Genomic DNA, 24,218 nt, shown 5'->3' on the forward strand with positions numbered 1-24,218 from the left:
TGAGGTGTTGGGTTGGGTCCAGAGAAAGACTGAATCCAAGAGACCCTATGTAGGGACGGGGGGTTGACTGAGAGCTGGGGTCACCAGTGCAGCCTTGCTGCAGGTTCTAGGTTACCTGGGGCCAGGCCTGTTAAAACTCGCAGCTCCTATCCCACACTCCTCTCCACACCCCCTCCGTCCTCTCAGCTCTGGAGCCTAATGGCTCTTCCCAGCCAGAAACAGATGCCACACCAAGCTCCTCTGTTTAGGGCATCCCTACAGACTGCATAGCACGGCAGGGCTGGGTCACAGTGGCCCCTTCCATCTTCCGTGGGTTACCGGGCCAAGTTTCCAGCCCCTCTGCTCAGGGTCTGAGAGGGGCGTGAGGCTGTGCTGATGGGCAGCTGGATTGGGCACGGGGTTGTCGGAAGTGGATAGAGCTCCTGCCATTTCCCTGCCTTCCCTCACGAGACCCAGGCCATGCGTTGTGCTGCTCTCATGGCTGGTCAGCTACTGCTTCCAGGTTCAGGGTGGGCAGGGCACTCATGCCTTTGAAAATGAGAATCCCAGGAGGTATTCATCTCGACCTTCCTAATGCCGCGGCCCTTCAATACAGTTCCTCGTGTTGCGGCGAGCCCCCAACTATAGCATTATTTTCCTTGCTACTTCATAACTAATTTTGCTACTCTTATCAATCATAATGTAAATATCTGTGTTTTCTGATGATTTTATGCCACGCCCGGAAAAGGGTCGTTTGACCCCCATGAGGAGGTCTCCACCCACCGGCTGAGAACTGTTCTACACAGACTCAGCCAGTGGCTTTCCTGTGGGCTGTGTCTAAATGGCTAGCTTTTCCACAGTATTGGCTCCTGGCCACAGCTCTGCGTCTCCCACAGAGGGAAGAGTGGGGGGGGGGGGGGGATTCAGCTCCTAGTTCGGCTGATGTATTGTTTATATTTTTTTCTAGAAGAATTAAGACAAGGTTAGTCATATACCCAGGATAACCCCAAACTTGTTTTATAGCCAAGGATGACCCTGAACTCCCGATCTTCCTTCCTCTACCTCTCATGTGCTGGAATTACAGGTGTGAACCATGCAGAGTTTATGCAGAGCTGGGAATTAAACGTAGGGCTCCGTGTGTGCTCAGCAAGCACCTTTATTTTTGAGACAGAGTCTCTCTTAGTCCAGGCTGCCCTCAAACTCGGCTGTGGAGCTGAGGATGACCTTGAACTGACCCTCCTGACTCCGTTCTGCATGCCGTTGTTGGCATCACAGGCTCAACCAAGCGGCCATGCCTGAATTCAAATGGTCACTCGCTCAAACCACGCTCAGGTTGGCGATGTAGCTCAGTGATGGGGCAACTGCCTGGCATATGTAAGATTCTGGGTTTCATTTGCAGTTCAGCCAACACAAACGCACACTCAGAAGCTGGGCGTGATGACACACACCTATATCCCAGCATTCGGGAAGCTGAGGCAGGAGGAGTTCAAGTTTGAGGCCATCAATGGGCTATATTGTGTGACCCTGTTTCAGTAAAAACAAACAAACAAAATGAAAATCATTGGAAAAACAACAAAAAACAAAAACCAAACAGCAAACCCCAGTCCAGTTAAGGTGATTATCTAGCATGCATGAGGGCCTGGGTCCCTGGGTCTGAGCCCCAGCACTGTATAAATTGGGCAGGAGGCTGCTCTACAAGAGCCACCACCCCAGTCCCTCAGTAAAGGATTCTAGGCAGGGGCTCTACCGCTGAGCCACGCCCCCAGCCCCTCCCTGGGGGATTCTAGGCAGGGGCTCTACCACTGAGCCACGCCCCCAGCCCCTCATTGGGGGATTCTAGGCAGGAGCTCTACCACTGAGCCACACCCCCAGCCCCACAATGGAGGATTCCTGGCAGGGGGTCTAGTACTGAGCCACGCCCCCAGCATTGCCAGAGTAATTAACTCTTGATTAGGTCTGCTCCACAAAGTTCCCTGCAGACAAGGAAGTCATCTTCACCTGGCATTCCTCCCCCTACTGAGATCTTAGCCTCTTGATCTGATCCCTCTAAATGACATTTTTTTATCCTTATAGATCAAGTGGGACACAGTGGTGGTGGCCAAACTCCAGGTGGAACCTTAATACTAAACTAGGGTGGTACAGTGGTAATCCGTCCCACAGAGGGATGGCACACAGGTCTCCAGGGTTTTAGTACAAAAGCCCTGACTTGAGAGCCGTGCAGCTAGGCCAGGCCCGGGTCCTTTGCTGCCAGTTACGATGAGTGCTGGGGAAAAGTAGAGAGGATGTTTGTTCAGTGTGGTGGTACATCAGGAGAAGGGACAGATAAAGGGGTCCAGTGACTTCTGAAGCAGCCACCATCATCATCAGTTGTGCCTGCTTGCAAGAGCCCACCTCTAGTTTGGTAACTGTGGGTCTTCCCTCATTGGAATGGATAAAGGTCATTTGTATGCAATTCTGCTCTAATTGCACTTGCCTTTTGAGGGGCCTCAGGGAAGTGACTGAGTATATAGGACGTAGAAGGCTAACAGTTGGGGACCCCATCTATGTGACTATGGGGAAGCCATCACCCATGCTAGACTTCTTTGGGGTCCTCCATACTTCTGTCCATTATCCCTCCCTTGTAAGATTGGGAACCTCAGTGACTCCCCAGGGGGAACTTTGGTGGTTTATCACTGGGACTTAGGAAAAGGGGAGACATGAAGCCCACGCAGGGGAGGAATTCTGGTAACACTACCAGGTCTGTCTTGCGGGCACTCGGAAGCTTTTGGTTGAGGGGAGAGGAGGGACTAAGGGTATCATAATCACATGGGATTGGTCTGCCTTCTCCTAATCTCAGCCTTGGCTCACAGAGTGGCCTGGAGAAAACCCTATTGCTCGAGGAGTTAAGCTCGGTCCCATGCGATAACTAGCATTCCTGATGACCTCATGGGGAGCTCCGCTCTCCAGGATCTCTGTTCCTAGATTATTAAGTGGATGCAAGTTTTGGGCTGTGACAGGGGAACCTTGGGCTGTGGCAGCAACAGCTTCTGCTTCCTCCTCTTCCTCCTCCTCGTCTTCCTCCCAGTTGGAGACGTAAGAGCTGAGCAAGGTGCCTGCATTATCTTTGTACCTTCAGCCTTGAAGGTGGCTGAGCTGGCTTAGGCATCACTACTTTGACACTCCAGAAGTAATATGCCCATGTGCAGAGGCAAAGTGGAGTGTGACCCAGCATGCGAAGGGCCCCAGAGCCTTCCAGGACCTGACATCATCGTCTTCGCTTGATTCCTGTGACACTTCCATCACCCAGTGGTGCTTCAGCACTCAGATACCAATGGACAGGATGGCTCATGCCTGTGGCTCCAACGCTTGGGAGACTGAGTCTGTATTAGTTACTGTTCTTGTTGTTGTGTCTGAAAACTGAACAGAAGTCCTGGTGCTGCTGGCTTACGCCTTTAATGCCAGCACTCTTGGAGATGGAGGCAGGCAGCTTTCTGAGTTCGATGCCAGCTTGATCTACAGAGCAAGTTTCAGGACTGCCAGGGTTGCACAGAGAAACACTTGTCTTGAAAAACAAACAAAACCAAGACAACAACAACCAGAAGCAGCCAGGCGTGGTGGTCCATGCCTTTAATCCCAGCACTCGGGAGGCAGAGGCAGTCGGATTTCTGAGTTTGAGGCCAGCCTGGTCTACAAAGTGAGCTCCAGGACAGCCAGGGCTACACAGAGAAACCCTGTCTCGAACCCCCCCCCCAAAAAAAAAAAACAAAAAAACAACCAACCAGAAGCATCTTAAGGAAGGGTATACAATGCAGATGTCATAGCAACAGGATTCCCAGGCAGCCAAGCACACTGCATCTGCGCCAGGAAGCTGTAGTCTGACTCCTGAGCCTCTAGGATGATGCCATACACGTCTGTCTTCCTCAGTCAAATCTGTCTAGAATCCCAAAGACAACCAAACGTTCTTTATTATGGTTATGATTATTATTCTCTATTGTGAGTGCACACATGTGTAAATGCATACCGTGAAGGGAGGTCGGAGAAGTCTGTTCTCTACCACCACGTGGGTTCTGGGGACTGAATTTAGGTAATCAGATTTGGTCACACTCCCCCTTGCCCACTGGGCTGTCTTGCTGGCCCCTCCTAGGGGTTTGTTTCTAGGATGATTCTAAATTTCATCCGGTTGACAAGATGAGCCATCAGGGAGGCTGGAGAAATGGCTCAGCAGTTAAGGGTCTTACTGCTCCTGCAGGGGACTGGAGTTCGGTTCCCAGCACCCACTGGGGCAGGGGGGGCTCACAACCACCTGTAACTCCAGCTCCAGGTGACCCAACCCTCTTCTGGTCTCCAAAGGCACCTGCATATACGTGCCCATACAAGATATGCAAATAAAAATCTTTAAAAATAGGAAAAATAAAAGATTGCTACAGAGACCGCTGAAAAATGGCGAGGTGCAAAGCTTTCATCGTGTTTTTAGTTACCTGTGTGCTCAAGAGAAGATGCGCTGGTACCCCAAGCTCCTCCCCAACCTTTACATCCCTTCTTGCTCCACTGGTCCTCATCTAGAAGGCCTCATAAGTCCGCCAGTGTCGGCCCACCCGGGGGTCCTGCAGCAGCAGCCCACTTAGACTCTTAGTCCCATTCAGTCGGTACCGGGGAGCCAGCTACAGGTGGCTCAACTCCGGGCGCGGGAGCACGCGCCAAAACACTCAGCATGGACGCCTCGAACAAGGGTTCTAAACTGACGCATGCGCACGGCTCGCCCTCAGCCTTGCCTGCGCCTGCATTAGGTCATCCGAGCCGCTAGGGGGCGGGGGCCAGGTGCTTACACTGATTGGCTGCGGCTGAGAAATCCGGAAGTGGTCGCGCTTCGGGGCTCTGTTGGCGGAAGGAGACTGTGGGTTGGTGTCGGGGAGCGAGAGCGCGGCGCTAGGATGAACGCTCCTCCGGCCTTCGAGTCGTTCTTGCTCTTCGAGGGCGAGAAGAAGTAAGTGGAGGCCGGCGGAGGCGGGGACGGTTGCATAGGAGCCTGCCGGCCGTCAGCTCCGCTGGAGCGCCGCACTGCTCCTGTCTGGGGAAACCGAGGCGGGAGGCGGGCTTTGCTTTGAGTCTTCCGTGCTGCTCAATGCGAGTCTGCCCAGCTTCAGGCAGCGGCGCGAAGCACTGGCGCGTGCATGCATTTTGCAGTGGGAAATCGGAGGCTCTGGGACATGGAGTGTCTTGCTCCAGACACTTGGTTCATGATGACAGCTGTGAAGGGACAGAGACACAGCTCTCTTACACTCCTCAGCAACCTGAGGGTTTCTCCTAGATTTTCAGGGATCCCGACTTAGGCCAAACCCGGGTTCGTGGCTCCACGCTAAAAAGAATTTCAGGACTCTTCGGTTTAGTGAAGCAGGATTGGTGGGTTTTTAATTAAAGATACTTTAATATGGGCTTAAGCAGGAGGGTTCAGAGGAAGAGAGCGCTAAGAAAGTAAGACAGACGCAAGTTGGGTCTGTGTGCATTCAGAGAGCAGGGGGAAGTACTTTGCACTCGAGTGGCTACAGGTTTAGAGATTAAGCATCTAATTGTCTTTTGGAGGTAGGGTTTCTCTGTGTATCCTCCTTGACTGTCTTGGAACGAGCTTTGCAGACCAGACTAGCCTCAAACTCAGCGATCCACCTGCTTCTACCTGGGATTAACGGCCTGAGCCACCGGCTCTGGCTTTATGTAATTGTCTTAATGGTAGCCAAATACACTCTTTTGATGACTCAAAGTTTGCTACGAACCCTTCTCTCTTGTGTAACCCTTCTCTCGTGTGTGTGCCCCTTCTTGGAAGTCAGCTTAGTCTCTATCTCAGTGGGAAAAAGGTATGGAGGTGTGCTAGGAATCGTTTGTGAACCCCAAAAGATCATTAAGGAGCCGTTTCCATTAGGGTCTCTTTATCACAAGCTCGGGCTTGGGCTCTCCTCCAACCCAACCCTGACACAACAGGACAGGAAGAGAAGGCAGAGCAGCCTTGAACCCAGGACAAGGTTTTCTAGGGAGTGGGAGTGACGGGGTATGGAGCTTGGCAGGTATCTAACTGAATGTCTGTTGTAAGCTGACAGGTGGTGCTGTGAAGGGAGATGAACAATCACAAACTATCTGAAAGTAGATCTGAAGCAACCAGACTAATCTTTGATTAACTGTTGCTAGGGAGTAACTCTGGGGTATGGGCCAAGGGACAAGCCGTGAGGTCCTTCCTGGTACTTGGTTGCATCTTGGGTTCTGCTGTAGGTCAAGTTCTCAGGCTTTTTTTGCGGGGGGGGGGGGGGGTTCAAGACAGGGTTTCTCTGTATAGCCCTGGCTGTCCTGGAACTCACTTTGTAGACCAGGCTGGCCTCAAACCCAGAAATCCGCCTGCCAATGCCTCCAGAGTGCTGGGATTAAAGGCATGCACCACCACGCCCGGCTTTTTTTTTTTTCTTTAAGATGGAGGTAGCAGGTCCCAAGATGGAGTAGATTTGGCCTCTCAGAGGTATACCCCAGTGGTAGATTGCTTACCTAGCATGCACGGGGCTCATTTCATCCCTGTATCAATCAGTCAATAAATAATGAAGTTCTTCAAGATCCTCCGAGTTTGCCAGTACAGTGTACACTGCAGACCTGTAGCCGACACTGCTCATTCCTAAGAGGCAGGGTTTTGTGATTGACATTTGATAGCTACTTCAGCCTTCCTTGGGGGCATATTCTCAACTGAGAGCCCGGTTGTTGTCCCATGAGCAAGAGCATTTGGCCATCTGGAAAAGGTTCTGGTTGTCCCAGGCACGTTGGTATTGGCAGCGGGTGGATAGCAGCAAGGGATGCTGATAACAACCCTTGGTGCAGTAGACAGGCTCCCAGAAAAGGACAATCAGGTCCAAAACATCCATGTTCTGGGCTGGCAACATGGCTTGAGCGCAGGCACCCGCAGGCAAGCCTGATGACTTGAGTTCAGTCCCTGGGACCACTATGGTACCAGGAGAGACCTGACAATTACAGGTTGTCCTCTTATCTCAGACAGGCGTGGACAAAGTAAGAAAATATTTGTGTACCGAGTTTGAAAAAAGGAGCAATCCTTAACTGAGCGGTGGATTTTAATCCACCTTTAATCCCAGCACTTGGGAGGCAGAGGCAGGGGGATCAAGGCCAGCCTGGTCTACAGATCAAGTACGAAGAAATGTAGTCTCAAAAAAAACAAACAAAAACAAGGACTGCTAAGTCCATGCTCCCTGGTATATAAATAGGAGGCCATCACAGGGGAGAGGCGGTTCCTTGTTAGCATTTATTGATTGATTGATTGTCATGCTGAGGACTTGTGTGTAGATCTGAGTTCTGCTTCCAGTGTTTCTCCAGGGGCATGGGAAGTGGAGACAAGCACAGTGTGTCCATTGGCAAATGAGATTCTACCTTAAGCAAAGAGAAAGGCCAGGGTGATGGCTGAGGTGTTTCTCTATCCTCCTGCCTCAGCCTCCCAAATTGCTGGGATTACTGGTCTGAACTACCAGGCAGGCCTACCTTGTTTATTGTTTGGACGGTGGGAGTGGTGGAGATGAGACCCAGAGACTTACACATGGGAGGTTAATGGTTGGCCACTGAACCATGCCAGAGCTCTGAGTCCTTTACTGGTGAGTAGACTGAAAAAGGCCTCCCAGGGCTAGACCTGTAGCTCAGTGGTTGAGGGCTTTGCTTAGCACGCTCAAAACCCAAGGTGCAACTCCAGTAGCCATTGGGGATAGATAGTAGGGCTTGCAGAATGATAGACCTGGGCCTACCTTGATTGTGAGGGGCCTTGGGGGTTAAGTGTCTCCTGGTCTCTCCCCTGTACCCACTCCAAGACGGGTTTTCTGTGTGGCCCAGGCTGGCCTCAAACTCAAAGATCTACCTGCCTCTGCCTTCTAGATGCTGGGATCAAAGGCGTATGCTACTACAACTAGTTGGTTCATGTCCTGTAAGTAAAAATTTAGTCAAGAGCTAGTTTAGGGAACTGTTCATCAGTGGGGAAGGGCCAGGTACCTTATTTCTGAGGTAGTGGGAACAGCCCAACTGCAGTTTCAAGAATATTTGACCACAGATGGGGACATGGTGACCCCCAGGGCACATGGCTGGCTGAGGGCCAGTATCACGCCCGAGGCTGGATGTGGGCTTGAGCTCTTCCCGCCGTCTCTTCCAGAATCACCATTAACAAGGACACTAAGGTTCCCAACGCCTGCTTGTTCACCATCAACAAAGAAGACCACACTCTGGGGAACATCATTAAATCGTAAGTCTTCCGCACGGCCGGCCGGGGTCCTCTGTCAGTATCAGCAGGGCTCTGGAGGCCGAGCACACGTCCTCTGACAGTCCATTCTCTCCTCTGTGCTACAGTAAATCAGTTCAGATACTTTTTCCAACCTGGTCTGACAGGTCTGTTCACAGAAGAAGTTTCTGTGTTGGGGCCTCGTGTAGTGTAGGCTGGCCTCAGACTCACTGTGTGAGAGGACCTGATTATGGCCTCCTGATCCTCCTTGCCTCTGCTGGAATCCCAGCTGCGTGTTGGCTGGCCTATTTATGTAATATGACTGTGCAGGGAGCCCCAGCAATTGCCCCTCGGTCTTTTGGTTCACATCAAGTCAGGGAGTTCTAGCAAAGCAGGATTTTAATGAGCATTAAGAGGCAGTGTACTGTGACAGCCTTAATTTCAGCTCTCAGGAGGCAGAGGCAGAGGCAGGCAGATCTCTGAGTCCAGCCTCATCTACATAGTGAGCTCCAACACAGCCAAGTCCCTGTCTCAAAAATAAAAAATAAAAGGCCACCAGCAGAAGCATCTGCATTTGAGGGATTTGATGGGGACTTGTGATACCCGCAACTCTTCTTTAGCCTCCAACTTTTTTCTAAGGCAGGGTTTCTCTGTGTATCCCTGGCTGTCCTTGAACTCACTGTGTAGACCAGGTTGGACTCAAAGTCAGAGATCTGCCTGCCTCTGCCCTGAGTGCTGGGATTAAAGGCGTGTGTTTGCCCGGCTCACTTTTTTTTTTCCCCTTCAGTGTGATTGCCCTCTAAGGTTTTGAATTCCCTGGAACAGGAATGGCTCCCATGGGCCATGGGTGCTGAAGATTGAACTTGGGTCCTCTGCAAGAGCAGTAAATTTAAAAAAAAAAAAAAAAGGAAACAATCTTTTTAATGAAGGTTTGCCTCCATATCCTTTCATGTGTGCCTGTTCCCCATGAAGGTCAGAAGGCACTAGATCCTCCAGAGTCAGATGGTTGTTAGCTGCCACGCGGGTGCTAGGAACCTCTTAACTAAGCCATTTCTCTAGCTCAACCTGCAGCTTAAAAAGCTGCAGTCTATATTATGTGTCTGACCAACCAGAAGAGGGTGTCGGAGCCCTGCCGCCACAGTTACAGGCAGTTGTGAGTTACTGTCTACAAGAGCAGTAGGTGCTCCGTGACCGTGCCATTTCTCCAGTCCAGTCTGCAACTCGTGTATGGGTGCTTTTCCCGCATGTATGGCTGAGTACCATATGGGTCCTAAGATGCCTTAAGAGAGTGCTGGATCCCCTGGGACTAGGGTTAGATGCGAGCCACTATGTAGGTCTTGGAAGTGTAGCCAGGCTACACTTAACTGCTCTTAACTGCTGAGCCATCTCCAGCCCCTAATTCTACAACTCTTCAGATATGTTTGGCAGGGCGAGTTGTACCTGCTTACTATACCTAGGGATGGGGCCATGTATGTTTTAGCTTAGGAGCAGCCTGCAGCCACTGTCATGGGGTCTCAGTTTCTGTGGTGAAAGATGCCAGGGGCCTTCACCCTTATAGATATGGTCTTGGGTCCCTCTAACTTGATTTTTCCTCACTCCAGTGCCTCATGAATGTTAGGCAAGTACTCCACCACTGAGCTACATCCCCAACTGCTTTTTCCTCTAAAGATTTATCTTTATGTATGAGCACACTGTAGCTGTCTTCAGACACACCAGAAGTGGGCGTCAGATGCCATTACAGATGGGTGTGAGCTACCATGTAGTTGCTGGGAATTGAACTCAGGACCTTTGGAAGAGCAGTCAGTGCTCTTAACTGCTGAATCATCATCTCTCCACCCCGACCCCCCACCCCCAAGCTGTTTTTTTTTTTTTTTAGCTGCCTAGGCTGGTCTTGAACTTACAGTCCTCCGAGGAGCTAAGACGAAGGCCTGCACCACACGTACTTATTCACAACTGTGGGTGGGGGCTACTCTGGTTAGCAAGCCTGCCAGGTTTGACCTCCCTCACTGTGAACTCTGCATTTCTCAGGCAGCTGTTGAAGGACCCGCAGGTGCTGTTTGCTGGCTACAAAGTCCCTCACCCCTTGGAGCACAAGATCATCATTCGTGTGCAGACCACCCCAGACTACAGTCCCCAGGAGGCTTTCACCAACGCCATCACAGACCTCATCAGCGAGCTCTCCCTTCTGGAGGAGCGATTCCGGGTGAGGAGCGGCTGTTGACTTATGTTGTATGATTTAGTAGTAGAGCTGCCCCAGCACACTTAGAGTCCCCAGTGAGGGGCTGGGTTGGGTGTAGCTTGATAGTGCAGTGTTTACCTAGCACAAAACCACCGTTGCCACTGGCTACTCTGGTTCGTAAGGCCCCAGAGACTCCAGGCTCTTGTCTAGCCGTTCTTCCCAGGGTAGCACAGTTCTTGGTCTGGGGTTTCCGTGTAAGGTAAGCCTCCTTTGAGGTTTCACCCCACTGGGCAGGCATGTCCCAGTTGGCTCCCTAGCAAGCAGATGCCACAGGGCAGGGTGGGGGAAGCCTGCTGAGGTACCTGGAGCCTTTGGAGACTGGTCCACCCCCTGCCGTGTCCTCTGGAGTGTTGCATTTGCAAGGACTGCAGCCCCAGTGTCTTGGTGCTGCACCAATATGCTGGAGTCATTCCAGTGTAGTCACTGCCTTTGTCCCCCTCAGGTGGCCATCAAGGACAAGCAAGAAGGAATTGAGTAGCAGCTGAAAGAAGCGTTGCTTAGTGGCTGGAAGGCTGGCACATACTCCTCAGGGCCCTTCAGTTTACCACATGGCGACAGCCACTCTCAGCTCTCTAGCTGGGCACGGGGCTCTGCCCCATTCTGTACATAGACTGTTGTTTTCCTAATAAAAGCAGAGCAGAAAATGGGGCTGTGCAGTGTGTGGACTGTCACTCAGACCTGAACCACAGGCTGCTGGGCCTGCCTGAGTTAACCAAGGTAGAAACCCCAGTGGAGCCTGTGTGACTACACTCATTTCCCACTGGCCTCCACTCTACAATAGAGAATTTAATAAAAAATACTCACTGGTACAAAGCCCTCTCCCATTAGCCCAAGCTAACAAGCCATGTCCTGACACACTGCCTTGTGCAGGCAGACTAGCATCTCCTCCAGATGGACACGATGTTGGAGTCTGTCAGGGCAGTGAGGTAGGTGAAGGCTGCATTGGCCACGACTGTGTTTATCATGGTCTTGGTCACTGGTTGGCCCAATGCTGTTGGCTGAGGCCACTTCAGGATCTGAGGAGGGAAGAAGAAGGCGCTAGGCTCCTGCCTACCCAACAGTAGCCCTAAGGGATACCAGGATCTGTAGGGTGCCAACAGTACCTGTGTTGGGGGCTGCAGAGTTGTTGCCTGTGGAGGCTCTTTCAGGAGGTGTTCAACATCATAGATCCACACACTGCCTTCCTCGTCCCCACACAGCACGAGGTTTTTGCCTGCCAGGGCAAGTGGGAGCCTAAGATGGGGTTGGGGAGGGGAGGGGCAGGGGCAGAAAGGGAGTGTAACAGAGTGGGCAGGCTCACCGGGACAGGTGCTGAGTGAAAAGTAGGCCAGGTTGGTGGGTGACCACTGCAGCCGGACCAGGATGACTACGGGCAACACAGACTGTCTGCCCCGGCCTGCCCATGTCTGGCTCCAGCTCCACAGGTAGATGGTGCCCTGTCCACTCCCTTTGGAGGCTGCAGGGAGAGGAGAGAGAGAGTCCAGGCTGGCTGCGTGCCCAAGCCAGCTGTCAATACAGCCTCCTCGTTCCCCAGCCTGCCCAGGGTGTCCCAGCTGGGCTCACTTACCCACCACATCTTCATTCACAAATGCCAGCCCATCGACTCTTTGTCCTGACACCTTGGAGTCCTCAGAGAAGATGAAGTTCACCTCACACACCCTGTAGAAGATTCTAGCCTTACCCATGCATGGTCCTGCTTGGGGCTTGGGTTTTGGCCTAGAGAGCTTTAGCTGTGTCTTAAAGGGAAGTCACAGGGATGGATGGGATCATAGGGTCCCCAGGGGCTGGACATCCAGGGTTGTAGGCCAGAAGATGCTTCCAGTGCCTCTTTCCCCACGACCAAGGACAGACAACAGCTGTGTGAAGGGAGCTTGGTCATTCAAGTCGACTCGAGCGTTCCCTGCTGTGGATCCCTCTGTAAGCCCTCAAGGCACAAAAGTGCCCCCTTCCCTAACAGCTGTTTCCTAACTACTACAAGGGCCATTCCAGCCCCTCAAGGCAGGGAAGTGCCCAGGCCCCACTGTGCAAGAAAAAAAAAATCCTACCAATCTCTGACCACCCTGGAAACACCCCACCCCCCAACCTATGGTCTACCCAGTTCTCTGCTGCTTCTGGCCTCAGCAGCGGCTGCCACTCTCCTGGGTTTTCCCTCCCAGCTAATCTCTTGTGTGAGGTTTGCTGTGGGGTGTGACTCTGTGGAATTCCTTGGCTCCTGAATGCCATGATACCTCTTGGAGTAGAGCTCTCTCGCTCCGACTGGGGAAACTGTCCTGAACCGGAGCACAGCTGTCACATCTGCACTGTGGGAAATCTCCGGGCAACTGGAGCCAGCTTGTGTAGGAGAAGCCTTTCCCTTCAGAGCTGCACCATGGCCATGTTTGGTGCCATGACTCAATGCGCTCTTCTGGTGCCTGTGCTCCGCCTTGTGGTCTGAGCCGCACTGGGACCCTCATCTCCAGTCCACCAGCAGGACTCACCTTCCGGCTCACTGATAGTTCAGCATCCCTCCCAGACACCTGTGGCAATTAGCTAAGTTTCCCCTTTGGTCACTGAAAATATTTCCCTGCATCTGAGGAAGTGTCCAGTAACCATTCTGTGCTACTCTTGGAAGTGGAGGTTCCCCCAGCCACGGCCGCACTGGCCCTCTTCACCGGATCCCTCCTACAGTGCACCAATCTGGACCCCAAGACCGGATGGAAAAGAGCTTATGAGCTGCAACTTCTCTCAGTCTCCACGGTATGAGGGTCAGGGTTAAGGTGTACCATCGGAGAGGTCTGGAGAGAGAATCTCTTCTAAGCAACACCTGTCAGTAACTGTGGCCAGTGGGCTGAGGCGAGAAATAGGTAGGGGACACTGGCAGGAGGAGAGAGGATTCTGGGAAATAGAGGCATGGGAGAGTTGCCCAGGAACACTGAGAAGACAGTTGTAAACCAGCCACATAGAGGAACTCAGCAGAGAATAAAAGGGAGATTGGCTGGAGACCAATCTGAGGAGATGGGTGTAAACCAGCCGTAGCTCAAAGGAGAGAATGGAGGAGACTCACCCTGCACTTCATTACGCATGAAGCTGTGGAGAGGAAACTAACCATGGGAAAGACAGAGTAATGAGTTATGAGCTAGTCAGGAATGACCCAAAGCTTGTAGCCTAGGCATTTATTAAATAAATAGTCTCAGAATTGTCCTTCCAGGAGCAGGGATGGAGAAAAGGAAAAAGTGGTTTTATTTTTCTACAGAGATGAAAAAGTCTGAAAACAAGACTATGTGATGATGGCTCAGACCTCTCAGCTAGCCAAGGCAAAAGCCCAGGCTCTCTGAACCCCAGAGCCGAAGAACCTCCATGCCCCTGGACCCAGGCCTGTCTGAGCCCTCACAATGTCCAAAGTGCCATCAAGAAGGGCACTAGGGTTTTTACTGCCCCCTGTCCCTCATGGCACAGGGACATCAAGTCCAGACCGCCCTTCAGCTGACCTCCTTGGTCTGGCTACGTCTGACTGAGGGGCCCTGAGCTCCCCTGACCTGACCACCACCGTCTCTGACAGGGAGCCTTAGGTGGTCATCATAGAGAGTGGTCAATCTCCTTCTGGACATCAGGGTCTGACCAAGTCTGGAGACTCGCCTCTCCTCATTCCTGTTGTCGGAGTAAGGAGACAGCCTTACCAGGCCCACCAAACCCCACTACGTTCTTTGTACTTACACCTCTCCCCTTTATCCATTCCTTCCTAGTGGCACCACCCTGTCCCACCCCCTTTCTGGGAAGGGGTCTCCTTGCCATTTCTTTTGCTTCCCCCATCTGCTTGACCTCAGATTTGCCAGCCATTCCCCTCCTCCTTCTCCTCCTCCTCTCCAACCCCCACGCTGACACACCTTTTCCCTTACCGGCCTCTCAGGGAGATCCCTAAGCATGGAGCACCCAAAACTCCTCTACAGCCAAACATCACCCCTTCTTATTCAACTACAAAACCCACCAAATATATAACCCCAGCTCAATACCCATCTCCTCTCCAAAGCTTCAGGGGACATAGGCCTCTTATCTCTGACCTATCCAGAAGCAAATTTTCTGTGTCTCTCTTCTTCCCTTTAATGCCCCAATGCGAACCAATGGAAGTTATCGCTTAGTTCAGGATCTCTGACTTACCAACTCAGCAGTACCTCCCTTCCACCTTGAAGTACTCAATCTCTACAGTCTCCCCTCTACCATCCCCTCAGGGATCTCAAACTTCTCTGTCCTAGACCTCAAGGATGCCTTGTTTTCTATTCCTCTGGATCCCGCAATCACAAAATGTCTTTGTCTTTACTTGGACTGACCCATACACTCATCATCTCTACCCAACTCTGTCATCTTATCACAGGGTTTCGGGAACAGCCCATACCCATTCGGCCAGGCTCTGCACTCTGACCTATTCTCTGTCCCTTCCTAAATCCAAGCTTATTCAATATGTAGATGATCTTTTCCTTTGTAGTCCATCCCTGCAAATTAGCCAGGCAGACACCTTAACCTTATTAAACTTTCTGCCCAGCCCGAGATACCGGGCCTCACCCTCTAAGGTCCAGCTGTTCACTCCTCAAGTCCCTTAAATTCTATCCTTAGGGACAGCTGGCGACTTACACTCTTGGACTCCTTTCTCTCGTCTCGACTGCCCTCTACATAAGGCAGCCCTGGGACCCTTACCTGATGCACGAGCCACTTCATAGGCTTCACCAGGTCCTCCTCCAGGACCCAGCCTTCTATCTTTCTGAGCTTAACTTGCACTTTTCTCTCTGTTACTAAAAAGGAGGGGTATGCCCTCAGGGTCCTGGGTCACCAACTTGGACTTTCCTCTGCCATCATGGCATACTTACTGAAAAAAACTTAGACCATACTATCCAAGGATAGGTACCTTGTCTGCAAGCTCTGGCTGCAGCTGAACTTCTTATATGCGAATCGAAGAAGTTAACCTTTGGGTCACCTATCACTGCCTTCTCTCCTCACCACCTGTCCACCTCCTGACATGCAAGGCTCTCCAAACACTACCCCCTCCCGAATTCTCTCTCTCCAGGTAGTGTTGGTAGAAGACACAACACTTACCTTTCAGCCACCTCTTACTATATCAAATCTCCCCCCCCTGACCAGTCTCGGAATACTCCCCATCTCATTCCTGCATTGAGACCCTCAAAGAATGATTGCCTTACCCTATACACACGAGGGAATGCTACCTCAGGCCACCTATACAAGGTACACAGATGGCGAAGAAGTACAGAAAGCAAGATACATTACTGCTTTGACACCATAATGGCTGAAGCACAGGCCTTCCTGCATGAGCCACAGACCAACAGCTGAATGAATGCTCTTTTCACACCTTCCAACTGGCAAAGGAGCATCCCTAAGCCTTTCTACAGACTCAAGGATGCTTTTCACAGTCTCTTGTCACATGCAGCTAACTGGAAGGAGCACAGACTGCTAACAGCTAAAGGAGGGGCCATAACCAATCCAGACCAGATTATGGCCTGCTAGAGGCCTCCTATCTTCCCACGGCCACAGGAACTGTCCACCGTGGATCTCGCCAAGAGAACAATTCCGATATCTCCAAGGGAAATAAATGAGCTGGGGAGGCGGCCGGAGCCGCGGCTTTCGGAGGCCTGGGTCCTCGTGAATGCCAGAGGGCACTCATTCTATAGTCCACATCTTCACCGTCACCCACAGATAATCAACACATCCACCCTCAGAGCCAGGCTTTGTCTCACTTTATCAAAACACTCTACGGCCTACCCTCGAGGATCTGCCCTTTCTAAAAACTATAACTGCTTCCTGTAAAATCTGCCAAACTTGTAATCCCACCTATGAGCTTCAGAGTTCTCCTTTCCCCACACATCCCTGCCTGGGTCAGCAACCCAACCTCACCCACATGCCCACGGTTAGACGTTTCAGATACCTTTTGGTCCTGGAAGACATTCTCAGGATGGAGAGAGGCTTCCCCACTAAGATCACAGTGCCCCGTATCATAGTTCCAACCCCCCTTCAATCAGGTTTGGCCTTAAATTTACCTCTCAAACTTAGCGAAAGCCTTTAACACCCTGTGGTGTTTCCATACCCCACCATCCCCAGTCTTCAGGCAAGGTCAAACGAGCCAATCGCACTCTCAAAAAAATTCTTAATCGAATTTTCCCAAACCCTCACACAGGTTGGTGTCCCGGTTCAAGAGCCCTGGCCGATCCCTCAGGGTCTGCAGCGTGATGGCATGATAACCGAGCGGTCCAACGCATCCCCTTTCCTGCACATAATTGCTGGCATCCCACTGGAGCCAAGGGGTGGCTACCTCCCAGCCAGTTATCATAGGTTTTCCTCTCAGTTCATCCAGGATCCCCAGCTGGTGGCTCAGACCATCCTTATCCGCCAGGGCCAAACAGACTCACTGGCTACCATAATGTTACGAAGTCACTGAAGATTGGATTTACTTACAGCAGAGAGAGGTGGTCCTTGTCTCTTCCTCAGGGAGGAATCTCGTTTCTATGTCAACGAGTCAAGTACCGACAACTCGAGATGGATATCCAAACACATAAGAAACATCTCGATGCCTCTGGCCAATGGTTCATAGACAGCCCAGGGTGGAATTGGATGCTATCCTCCTTAACCTCTCTTTCCCCTCTTCTAAATCCTACTAATCACATCCAACCTCATAAACTTCTTGCCTAGATTTCTTCAACAACAAAAGATTTCTCATCAAAAATTTCAGGCTGGAGAGATGGCTCAGTGGTTAAGAGCGACTGCTCTTCCAGAGGTCCCATGGGATCCGATGCCCTCTTCTGGTGTCAGAAGACAGCACCGTGTGCTCATATACATAAATAAATAAATAAAACTCTAAGAAGTAAGAATGGTAAGACTTTGCACCAGTTGCTACTACAGGATTACTGGCCTCAAGCTACTGAGCCAGAGACCTGTAGGTTGTAACACAGGATTAGCCCTCATGTGAAGACCAGACTCTTCCCAGGCCCTCGATGCCCCTAGCCAGCAGGATGTGGTCTAACGAAGCCCCACTCCCACCCTGACTATTCATCAATAGTAAATAAAAACGGGGAATGTTGACTATCCAGGCCTTTCCCTGCTGTATACTTATTTTCCTTTTGTAAACTTTGAAAACCTTCAAGTCAGGAAAGAGGCCAGACCCCTGACCTAGGAGATCCAGGGGCCAGGCACTGCCCCCAGATTTCCCTAGCCCTAGCACACTTTCCCTTGAGCAGAGATTTTGCTGGGGAAACCGCCCATGCAGAGCACAACTGTCAGTGGCACTTTTGCTGAGGAAGCATCCCCAGCAGGAGCACAGCCGGTCCACTTGCACTGAGCAAACTGTCGCAGAAGCCAGAGCAGAACTTCTGTAGGGGAAGCCTTTCCCTTCCCAGCTGCAACACTTACAACTGGCAAGGTCGCTGTGCCAGCATGGCGTCCTGAATCTGACCTCAGAACTCACGTAAAGGTGGAAAGAGAACCAAGTCCAGGAAACCCTCTAACCTCCACATGTAAACCCCCCCAACACACACACACACACACACGCACGCACGCACGCACGCACGCACGCACGCACGCACGCACGCACGCACGCACACACACACACACACACGCACGCACGCACACACTCTCTCTCTCTCTCTCTCTCCCTCTCTCTCTTTGTCTCTCTCTCAGGTCAAACAACAAAACCAAAACCACATGAACAGATGAGCCACTAAACTTCATCAGCAATGCTTCTTCTCTGGGTACATCCTCTCTCCACTACTCTCACTGAGCCCTGGGGTATACACTACCTGCCCCTCCGTCACAGCCATGGCAGGAGGGTCACACACTGAAGGACAGGACTAGGGCTCAAGTGATTGGCTGTAGGGTGGTGACAAGAATGCCCCCGATCACAGCTTCTAGGCAGCCCATGGAGCTGGGTCCAGCCCAGCATCCTCACCTTTGCTTCTGGGGCTGGTCTAGCCGCACGTCCCAGCAGTAGCAGCCACCCTCACAGCCAGCCAGCAGGAAGTCATCTGGGCAGGTGGCAACAGGACAGAGGCGCAAGGGGACAGAACCACAGTTGAGCGTGAGGAGCTGGCTGTCAATGTGTAAGGAAAACCATGAGTCATGGGCCATGAACCCCAGTAGCTCCCCTACCCCCAGCAGCCCTCCCCGCTCCAGCCCAGTCCACGGCCTCACCTAGCCTGGAACTTGTAATCCTGGTTGGGCACCCCAATGTCCCAGAGGATGATCCGTTTGTCGTAGGAGGCAGCTGGGCAAGAGGAGAGAAGGAGCCCTGAGAAAATGCCATCTCCTCCTGCGACTGTGGTCACTCAACCAGCTTATCAGAGGCAGAAAGGGCAGACTGTGGCTAGGAGAAGAAGTCCTAGGCCCACAGTCCCCACAGTCCTGCCTGAACCTAGTGTGCACATCTGTCTCCTCTGTTGAGCTCACCATACCCAAGGGGCAGAGTTAAATCCCCTGGTGCCAGGCAGAGACACAGAGGAGCCCAAGTTGTTAGGAAACTTCAAGGCCACATAGCATGCTAGAAATAAAGCTGGAACGGAGATCCTGAATGGCCAAGAAGCTACCTCACTTCTGAGTAATGCTACCTGGGCCCAGCACGCTGAGCCCCGCCACCTCAGAAGAGTTCCTAAGGCCACCAGGGCAAAAAAAGGCTGCTGGGAAAGCCCAGAGGTGAGCGTCTTACTGAAGAGGTGAGTCTCATGGCTGGGGCTGAAGCAGAGGGTGGCAATGGCCTTCTTATGGGCCCGGATGACGCTGCAGCAGAAGCCTGCGCGAACATGCAGCAGCCGGACCATGCCGCGGAGGCCTGCAGCTGCTAGCATGTTCCAGCGCTTCTTGTGGCCTGCCTGGGTGACCACCGTGAGGGCTGTCCAGGCCACTGAGAAGAACTCCTGAGGATGGAAGGAAGGAAACAGCCATGAGCAGGGAACAGGAGGCAGCCTGCCTGGAGGGCTGGTCTGGAACACAGAGAAGCTCCCAGGAGGGCCATAGGGACTGAGCGTTTCCTGTCTGGAACATCCCCCCCCCCCCCACCCGTGAAGAGCTGGGGGACCTGAGACTCTGGGTCCTATCCCCACCAAAATAGTTAAAGTCACAGGAAACAGCCTCAGGGCTCCTTTCCCCGAACCTGGCAGTCTTCAGGAAGGGGACCCTGGCACTCACCTCGCCTGGTACCTTGTACTTATGGAGTACGAGGCCTGTCTGGCAGTCTATCACGCAAACAGCCTCTCCACCACATGTGGCCACGGTCTGGGATGTGGCCCTCGAGTGCCCTGTTTTATGGGATCAGTCACATAAACATCTTCTTTATAAAGCTCCTCCCTACTGTCCTCCTTGCTGGCCTCCTCACCTCTCAATTATTTTTATTTTTATTTTTATTTATTTATTTATTTATTTATTTTTGTGTGGCACAGGGAATAGAATTCAGGGCCTCACACGTGACAGGTGAGGTTTCTACCACTATACTACATCCACAGCCTCCTTTCTACCTTTAAAAAAACTAAAACAGTGGTTCTGTACCTGTGTCATGTCGGGGTATGCGCGTGTGAGTGCAGATACCCACAGAAGCTAAAAAGGGCATCAGATCCCCTAGAGCTGGTGTTACTGGCAGTTGTGAACTGCCCATGGGAGACACTAGCAACCAAACTTCAGTCCTCTACAGAGCAGCAAGCACTCTTAACCAGGGAGCCATCTCTCCAGCTCTTTCTATCTTGAGATCAATCAATCTCATGGAGTTTCCCAGGTATCTTTCCATTTCTCATCTCCTGCTGAGCACCAACCTATGACCCAAACCTCCCACTGCCCGTTGGCCCAACACGTACCCTCCTCCCGGGCCGGCTCAAAGGCACAGGCCCACAGCTGGGTCTCCAGGTCCTTTGGGCTGTTGTTTCTGCTATGACACTGCAGGAAGTGCAGGGGTTCCAGGTGTAGGGCAGCCTGTGGGGACACAGGTGGTCACGGTTGCCCCCTGGCCTGCTCCCTCTGGCCTGCTCCCCCTGTCTCGTGGGGAGCTTACCTGCCCTCCATCAGCACCCATAGGACTGCCCTCAGCCTGAGCAGGTGGGAGAGCACGCACTCGCTTGCTGGGAGGAAGGGTGACTGGGTCTTTACCTGGCCGTTTTGAAGCCACCTCTCTGGCCTGTGAAAGGAAGGAGACTTTAACCATGTGACCATGCCCTAAGGTCCCTCCCCTGACTACACACTGAACTATACACCCTCTCAAAGGCACGGAAAGCAAGAACTGGGCCACAGGGGGACCTTGCTCCGTGTTAGGGCTGGGCACTTAAAATGTTCTCCGAGAGCCTAAAGGTTAAAAGGCTGGGTTAGCAGACTATGGGGCTACTCTGGAGTACAGTGAAGGTGAGGAGACTCAGGCATCCCTTGAAGGGGGCACTGGGACACTGGCTCCCCTTTCTCTCTTTGGTTCTTGATGGCCACAAGATTCACAGCCCATCCCCATAAGAGACACAATATGAACAACCTTAGAACCAAGGAACTATGGAGTAAAACTGTAAACCCAAACCAACCTTTCTTCCTTGTAAATCGATGACCTCATGTATGCGGTCACGGCAAGGGAAGGCTGACTGTTCTACTTGGGCATCACCTGAGTTTATGCAGAGGGCCATCTGTGTTCTAGTGCAGAAAGACCCAGGGCTCTCCCAGCCATGTGGATGGAACCGCTCACCCTGAACTTGGAGGCACCTGCAGCCTGGGGATGCTCCACGGGGACCTTAGCGTCTTGCACCTGGGCCCCACCTGAGGCCACCAGTTCCTCGGCGATCATCCGCACCTGGGTGAGGCCAGGCCATCAGCAGGCAGAGCACAGTCTCGGGTGCCCCTCCCCCTCCCCAAATACCTGCTCACAGGGAGCTTGTACCTCTCCATAGGAAATGACCCAGCCAACCCCCCACAGTGCCCCAACCCCTCACAACCAGGAACTTCTCCAGGACAACTGAGAGTCAGGAAAACCAAACCCCTGTCATGACGCCCCCCAACCCCAGTCTCCATGATGTACCCGCCACTGCGTGAACTCGATGAGCGACTCAGGGCCGTAACACACATCCCTGACTGCAGACCTCATGAAATCAGCCCGCACCTTGTCAGTTTCCTCCTCAGGGCTCACAGTGGCTATGAACTTCTGCCAGTGAGCTGTGACCTGCGGTAAGAAAGACCAGAACCGTCCCCGCCCAGCCTGGGTCTCCAGGCTACACACAGCACCTCCACCCTAACTCCTCCGGCTCACACAGTAGACTGACTATACCACCTTCTAGAAACTACTCAATATCTAGTAGCTAGACTTGAAATCAGTCTGGTTCAACTGAACATGGTGGTGATACCAACACTTGGGGGGCTGAGGCAGAAGAGTCCTAGGCCACCTGGGCTATATAAGCAAGAAAGAGCATGTGCCAAAAACCAGCTCACTGTGAGTCTAGCTTCGCTGGTGTCCTGCTGTGCTTGCTGCATACCTTGGAGACAGGGTCTCCAAACACAGAAAGAAAGGAACAAAAAAAACAGACTCACCACCTCAGACCTGAGGCTGTCTGGGCAAGAATCTCTGTTACACAGCTCCAAAACTCCACTTCTGTCCCACTCAGTACCCAATTGCTATGACCAAGGACCCCACCCCCACGCCATCATCCTTACCCTGTCCATCAGCTCCCGATCTAGATTCTCCACCTGTGAGCAGGTGGAGGCCGTGTCCTTGCCATTCACCTTACGAAGCTTGGGCAGGAGAAAGGAGACTTTGAGGTTGTCACTGACCTAACGGAAGAAGAGATAACAGAAAGCCAGGAAGGAGTAAGGACGCATGCCTGGAATCTCAACGTTTGGGAGAGTACGGTAGGGACGTTTCAAGTTTGATGTTGGTCTGGGTTACAGAGCAAGACTCTTTGCCTCAAACAAGCAAAACAACAAAAACCCAAACGGAGTGGGTATGTAGCTCAGGGGGCAGACTGCCTGCTTAGCAAGCACAAAGCCCAGAGTTTGGTCCCCAGCACCGCATAACTGGGCTTTGTGGAACATGGTCAGAACTCAGGAGGTCAGAGGCAGGAGGAGCAGAAATTTAAGGCTATTTGCGGACCCACAGTTAATTTGAAACCAGCCTGTGCTACATCGGACCCAGTCTCAAAACAAAACGGAAACGGGGGGGGGGGGGGCGGGGGGGGGAATGGAGCCTGAGTCTGCCCCACAGAGTCCTGGTCCCTCTCACCGTCAGGAAGGGGTTGCCTTCCAGATTGAGCTCCTCAAGTTCTGGGAACTGGTGCAAGGCAGTGACATCCCCGAGCTGGTTGTTGGTACAGCGAAGGATGCGCAGATGGGACAGGCCCAGGTTAGCAGGCAGCGTCTCCAGCAAGTTGTTAGAGAGGTCAAGTTCCCTCAGCTTCTTCAGGCGCCCCAGGAGATTGGGATCCAAGTGCTCTGAGAGCAGCTGCAGCCCCGACAGACTGGGGTGAGGGCAGAGAGCAAGAGAGCTGAGGGAGCGGGCCAGACCCTCCCATTAATTACCCCATCTGTCCCAGAGGGATTTCCACCAACAAAGTTCTTGTGCAAGCATGAAGCTTGCTTTAGACTTGGCTAGCCTGAACTATGTAGACTAGGTTGGCCGCAAAACTCAAGAGATCCCATCCTACACAACTCATTGCGTAGTCCAGGAAAGCCTTGAACTTAACTCTCCTCCCCCTACCCACGTGCTGAGATGACAGGCATGTGCCACCCCTTGGGAGCTGTTCAGGTGTTGATAGGGATGGAACCCTAGGGATACTCAGGCTCTGTGCATGTCTAGTAAGCAATGTAGCAACTGAGCTATGCCAACTGTTCTAGCCTTCTCACTTCCTAACTTACCTTTCTATGTATTACAGAGTGTCTATGTATCTGTGTGTGGTGTGTGGATAGGAATGGGCACAATCAAAGCGTGATTAAGGGGGTCATGGTTTTAGGGAGCTGCTTTGCTCCACTGTCTGGGCCCAAGGGATTGAATTCAGGCTTGATGACAGACAGGCACCTTTATCTGCAGATCATTTCTGTGGCCCATCTTCCCTCCCTTAAAGAGTACTTTGTTGCCGGGCAGTGGTGGCACACGCACGCCTTTAATCCCAGCACTTGTGAGGCAGAGGCAGGTGGATTTCTGAGTTCGAAGCCAGCCTGGTCTACAGAGTGAGTTCCAGGACAGCCAGGGCTACACAGAGAAACCCTGTCTCAAAAACAAACAGGCAAGCAAACAAACAAAACAAAATGACTTTAGAGCCCAAGACTTCCAAGTTCCTTCTTGTTTTTACTAGTTCCTGCTAGCCCGTTCCGTGCTACACAGGATCCCTCAACATCCCTTAGTATCTCATCAGTCTTTCCACTCCGCGCAAGGCTAAGGGCGTTCGCTCCAAGTTTATCTGACGCCGGGCGTTGGCTGCCAATCTCCCACATCTCCGTTTGGCGCGAGATTCGACTGGGGCTCGAATCCCGGATAACAGAATAACCCGGGCAGGAGGAGGAGACGGAGGGGTCTGAGCCTTGCATTCCGCCCATCAAACCACCCTGGCGGGGAAGAACCCCACGCCCCGGATCCGCTTCAACCCCACATGCTCTTACTTCAAACTCTGAATCTTCCCCAGCTTATCCGTCTTGGGTCGCCCACGTTGCAGGAGCAGTTGCGGCGTGAGAGGAGCCATGGGTGGCCGAGGGCTCAACCGAACCCGCGCCTCCACGAAGTCCGGTCGCTAAGGCCCGCTGCCGGGGAGCCCAGGAGGTGGCGCACAACAAACCCTTTGCGAGTCCGTTGCGACCGGAAGGAAGTAGAAC

General features: G+C 52.4%; 2 protein-coding genes across 2 annotated transcripts; one reads left to right on the top strand and one right to left on the bottom strand.

Annotated features, from left to right (window-relative positions):
• Positions 1 to 4,827: 4,827 nt before the first annotated feature.
• On the top strand, positions 4,828 to 11,084 carry Polr2j (polymerase (RNA) II (DNA directed) polypeptide J). The gene is made up of 4 exons (NM_011293.2): positions 4,828 to 4,942; positions 8,132 to 8,221; positions 10,226 to 10,400; positions 10,879 to 11,084. The coding sequence occupies exons 1-4, from the start codon at positions 4,890 to 4,892 to the stop codon at positions 10,912 to 10,914; spliced, it is 354 nt and encodes a 117-aa protein (NP_035423.2). The 5' UTR covers positions 4,828 to 4,889; the 3' UTR covers positions 10,915 to 11,084.
• A 118-nt stretch (positions 11,085 to 11,202) lies between these two features.
• Lrwd1 (leucine-rich repeats and WD repeat domain containing 1) lies at positions 11,203 to 24,211 on the bottom strand. The gene is made up of 15 exons (NM_027891.4): positions 24,009 to 24,211; positions 22,636 to 22,870; positions 22,071 to 22,187; positions 21,442 to 21,582; positions 21,112 to 21,216; positions 20,443 to 20,565; positions 20,249 to 20,363; positions 19,590 to 19,699; positions 19,111 to 19,318; positions 18,600 to 18,672; positions 18,358 to 18,498; positions 12,004 to 12,095; positions 11,737 to 11,892; positions 11,540 to 11,649; positions 11,203 to 11,452 (listed from the first exon to the last, which is right to left on the bottom strand). Exons 1-15 carry the CDS (start codon positions 24,086 to 24,088, stop codon positions 11,312 to 11,314), a joined length of 1,947 nt encoding a protein of 648 aa, NP_082167.2. The 5' UTR covers positions 24,089 to 24,211; the 3' UTR covers positions 11,203 to 11,311.
• Between the last annotated feature and the right edge of the window lie 7 nt (positions 24,212 to 24,218).

This window comes from Mus musculus, chromosome 5 (assembly GCF_000001635.26).
Source record: "Mus musculus strain C57BL/6J chromosome 5, GRCm38.p6 C57BL/6J".
Lineage (NCBI taxonomy): Eukaryota > Metazoa > Chordata > Mammalia > Rodentia > Muridae > Mus > Mus musculus.